We start from the raw sequence: 5,000 nt of genomic DNA on the forward strand, positions 1-5,000 counted from the left end.
CATGGGAACTGCCCATATCCTACGTAAAATACTGTCTATGTGATCTCAAATTTTAAAGCAAACATAATTTTCTTATGGTTTCTTAAACATTCACTTGAACAAAACTGTACAAATCCAAATATATGGTACCCTAGGCATAACACCTACATGAACTTCTAACTTGTTGTCTCTTGAGGTCTCTGGGTGAGACTTGGATCCAACTTGTACAAATGCAAAACAAAAGTCAAACATAAAATAATAATAATAATAATGATAATAATAATCATCATCATCATCATCATCGTTTAACGTCCGCTTTCCATGCTAGCATGGGTTGGACGATAATAGTAATAATAATAATATAATGGGGATCCTTTTGAACATTAGCTTATAGTTTACTTTGATCAGCTTGTAAACGACGTATACTTATGACTGAAACCTATGAAGAAAAATGATGTGAGTTTATTTGAAATTCCATGTCAAAAATTTATATTTATTTTATGTAACTTGTGAAAAAAAAAAAAAAGTTGTATCTATTGAAGTATAGAATATTGATTATATATGAATTTTTAACTAAATGTTGTTGGAAAAAATATTCAACAAAAGAGTTTACTTTGATTATTTAAAAATAGCAGCAGAGTCTTTAGTAATAAAAGTAGTTTGTTGTATAGTTTTAGTAAAGAAAGAGTTTAGTTGTAGAACAGATTCAAGACTAATATTGTTGCTATAGTCATGCTCAACGTGTAAGGAGCTAATTGTTGTCAGTAACAGATGAGTATCATTCATTGAGTATATTCAGGTTCTTAGCAATGACTCAGTTATAGTTTTCAATCTGTTTTGAACATCAAAGCTGGTAACCAGAGGAGCCAATCGAGAAATATAAGTCTAAAATCTGAGAGTAAAAGAAAAATAGAAATTTAATTGCATGTTTGTTAGTTGGCAGTTATTAACTACTAATTGCAAATGTACCCTAAAAATAACGCTAATAAATCCTTCATAAGATGCAATTATAATTTTACTTTACGCTGAATATTACCGTATTATAATGATAATCTTTTCACTTCTAATGTTGTCAATTAGGAATTTAAAATGACATGTTAAATTTTTTTTTTTTTTTTTTTTTTTTTTCAATTTTCCACTTGATGAATATTATTATAATTAATATCATGTTGGAAGGAAGTCTGTGGATTGTTAAATAAATCTTCATACTGTGTCAATTCTAAGCAGACATTTCATTTGATACAAAGGAATGTAATTATAAATGTCATTTATCAATACGAAATGAAAGTAAAAACGATTTCTGTTATATTTTCAGAGATGTTCAAGGTCAAATAGAATTAGAGTTGCCAGTAGCCCAAGTAGTCCAGGTAAGATGTATTTTCAACCAATTTGTTTATTCCAAAGTTATGTATTCGTTTGTGAACTACAGGATGGTCCAAAAGTCTTGTTACCCCCCCCCCCCCCTACATATTGTTTATTATTGCCATTACTATCATTACTTTTTGTTTTAGTAATATAATATGTACCCCACCCCCATTATGCTATCGCTGTCTGGGAATACTTAAATGAAGTTTTTCAAAATAGATGGATAGGGCGAGGATTGCAACAACTTCCAGCCCCTGTCGAGTGGCCTCCCAGAAGTCCACATCTCATGTCTTGCGATAAAGCTCTGTGGGATATTATCAAGGAGAGAATTTCACATGAATGATATCAGAATACCCATCAGTTGAAGGACATTGTTTGGAGAGCCTTTGCAACAATCACCAAAGCACAGCTTCAAAAATTATCACACAGGACATGGCACCACATTATTTTGTGCCATGAAAATGATGGTGTTCATACAGACCTTCTGGATATGTGACAGCATCAATGAAAGTGAATAAATTAAATTCAGTTTGTGCTTTGGATTACTGCATTATTTGATTTTCTATTGTTCTTATTACATTTTGGTAGAGGGTAACAAGACTTTTGGAGCACCCTGCATTTGGAATACATGTTAAACTGTGAAGTAAAATCATTCCAATAACCATTTGTTAAATCATTGTATAAAAAGACAAAGAAAGCAATTTTTTTGTACTTGTTGGGGTTTGAAGGAAGGGGCAGTGCCTATGGCTTTTGCAGGCCCTTCATATGACTGGGGAGACTGATGCTGTTGTTGATGTTCTGTTTAACCTGTTGCATGTTGATATTTGCAAGAAATATATGAACAGGGATTTGAGAGGATGCAGTTGTATTGTTTCAGGTGAAATAATTCATGCTCAGGCATTAAAACTGAATCAGTGTTTGATTATTAATTCTCATTTCAAATCAAGTTGTAAATGGCTTACCTGTTTTATGAATCATCATTCTGTTAGATTGTCAGCTAAGTTCATTCAGAGGTTTTTCTTTTTGCTTTTTCTTGGCATTCCATTGTTATGTTTGAAAAGAGGTAGAATTTATTCAAATTTCAAAAACAACTAACATAACCTCCAAAAACCCCATAAAACCCTGCCATAAAAATGTTTTTCATATTAATTCAAATAATATTGTTAAAGAATTAAAATAAATATAAAACAATTAAAAGAAACAAATTTATCTCACGACTCAATATCTGTCTACATCACAGAACCTTTGTATGTCATTGTATGCTTGAAGACTAAGAAGAAAGACTTAAATTTCAATGCTTCGTCATTGATTAGTGATTGAAAAAGAAACAATATTTACTTAAGCAAATTGAGAATGCTGATCAAACACCAGTTTATTTTGAAATGTCACCAGCCAATGCTTAAATTGTATCTGTTTATACAGATGGCAATAGAAAACAGCATTGAAAGAGCAATGCATGTTTGTAATTGCTCACCATGGTAAACTGTCTGCTTATGTTATGCTGAGACATAAGACATCTCTAAAGGGATAAAAGATGCAAATTAAAAAGACTGGATTTTGCATAATATGGCTGAGCTGTGAATTCATTTAGTTTGGTATTGTGGTGCTGGTGCATTGCCAAAACTAAAATCAATGGTTATATTGAATCTTTTCATGCCCACCCCAAATCACCACCATCCTTCTAATGTCTACTTTTCCATGCTGGCATGGGTCAGACAGAATTTGTTTAGGCAAGCTTTTTATGGCTAGATGCCCTTCCTGTTGCTAAATCTCACCTATTTCCAACTATGTAAGTATTTCCCCCAGGCTGGACATATTTTCATGGAAGACTGGCAATGAGGGACTCCTTGTATGACAGCAATACTTGTTTATAACTATCGAAACAAAGACACACACACACACACACACACACACTATCTTTATTTCATTTCTGTCACCCAAATCCACTCACAACCCAGGGCTGTAGTAGAAGAAACTTGCCCAAGGTGTTGTGCAACAGGACTGAACTCAAGATCACATGGTTGGGAAACAACCTTCTTAACTACATAGCCACGTCCTGTGTCATTGCACCTCAACCTCAGCCAAGTCTTCATCACTCCTGAAGAAGGAATCCCTCCCTGGATTCCTTGCACTGCTCTCGGTCTCTGGCCAGTAATGGCCATGCATGCCCCTGGAAGTGGGTGAGATCATCTTGTCATCTTGTCCATTGTCTTGGTGTCCATTCTGTCACCCTGATTGTCCATCTGTTGTCCTTCAGTTGTACAAGGTGGACATTGTACAGATAAAGCAAGAAAACAGTGCCCAGCAGCACAATAATGTACTTGTCATTCCTAGTTTGTCAACTACAATTTTACTTACATTAAGCGACTGCTTTAATAAACACTTTAAACAAAGCCTGAAAGTGTTGTATTCTTAAAGGCATGGTTAATCATGACAACGACTTAACTACTTCAGACAAAACTAAAAAGCTTTAACTACAAGTTGTTTTGGTGACACTATTGATTCTCATACAATAGCTTAAACTTTCAAAACGATACAAAAACAAAACAATTTTATCGCAAATGCACTTAATAGATTGGAAGACAATGTTAGTATGGCTAGAAGAAATTGATGATAATGAAACAAATGTAAGTGAACAATTGGTGGAAAACGGTATTGAATCAGAGTCTGATATCAGTGGATAATGCAACAATATTGATTAAAATAAAAATCATAATTTGACAAGAACTTTTAATTGCTTTTATTTCTTATATGTAGTAAATAGCCAAGCCACATTTTATATAAGGACACATCTATTTTTCTTTCCTTTTATTAAAAAGCAATTACACATTATGCTAAGAGGCAAGGGGAAGGGCACATTGTATATGGGTTAACATGGTGTGTATGTATGTATTCACACACACACACGCGTCTCTATGTATGTATATTGTGGGTGTGAAGATGCTAGTGTAGGGGTAGAATGATAGATAAGCACAAAATTAGTGCTTGGACTGATTAAATTCTTAAATTCCAACTTCTTACTTGTGGTTAAATAGTTCAGCAGAACAGGAGTTGGCTGCAAGAAACACAAAGCTTGAGAAAGTAATAAAAACACAATGTTGGACATATGATGAGACAGCAGGAATATTTGGAGATTCCCATATGAAGATACTCACATAGTGAACTTTATGCTAGTTGATAATATTTTGCTTATATGCTTTGTGCAATATTGCCTCATTATGTACATCTCTTTGCATACTATCAACCATTCACCAAATTTTTGAAACAGCTGTAAAGAAAGAATTTGTGTCCTGTAATATATAACATGTCCTATAAATGAATTCCTACCATTTATAATTGTGTTTCCTTCTTTACACCCCCCCCCACACATTGTTAAAGTCTGTTGTTTAGCTTCAAGCATAGACATATGGCTTGTATAGATAATACAAAGTAGATGACACTTGCCAAGTCACTTGCCCAAGGTGCCACACAGTACCTGCAGTTAGGCATGACAGATCTATATGCATATGTATACATATTTTCATGTAGACTCTCTATCCATCTCTCTCTCTCTTTCTCTCTCTCTCTTTCTCTCTCTCTCTCTATCTCTCTCTCTCTTTCTCTCTCTCTCTCTTTCTCTCTCTCTCTCTTTCTCTCTCTCTCTCTCTTTCTCTCTC

At 34.0% G+C, this 5,000-nt stretch overlaps 1 protein-coding gene across 10 annotated transcripts in view; it reads left to right on the plus strand.

Moving 5' to 3' along the window:
• Positions 1 to 5,000, plus strand: part of LOC106875082 (serine/threonine-protein kinase BRSK2) — a 305,025-nt gene that overhangs the window by 245,874 nt on the left and 54,151 nt on the right. For all 10 annotated transcript variants that reach the window (XM_052971926.1, XM_052971931.1, XM_052971927.1 and 7 more), the window contains one exon: positions 1,295 to 1,346. In XM_052971926.1, coding sequence (XP_052827886.1) covers positions 1,295 to 1,346 — 52 coding nt within the window. The remainder of the gene's footprint in view (positions 1 to 1,294; positions 1,347 to 5,000) is intronic.

Source organism: Octopus bimaculoides, chromosome 11, assembly GCF_001194135.2.
Source record: "Octopus bimaculoides isolate UCB-OBI-ISO-001 chromosome 11, ASM119413v2, whole genome shotgun sequence".
Classification (NCBI taxonomy): domain Eukaryota; kingdom Metazoa; phylum Mollusca; class Cephalopoda; order Octopoda; family Octopodidae; genus Octopus; species Octopus bimaculoides.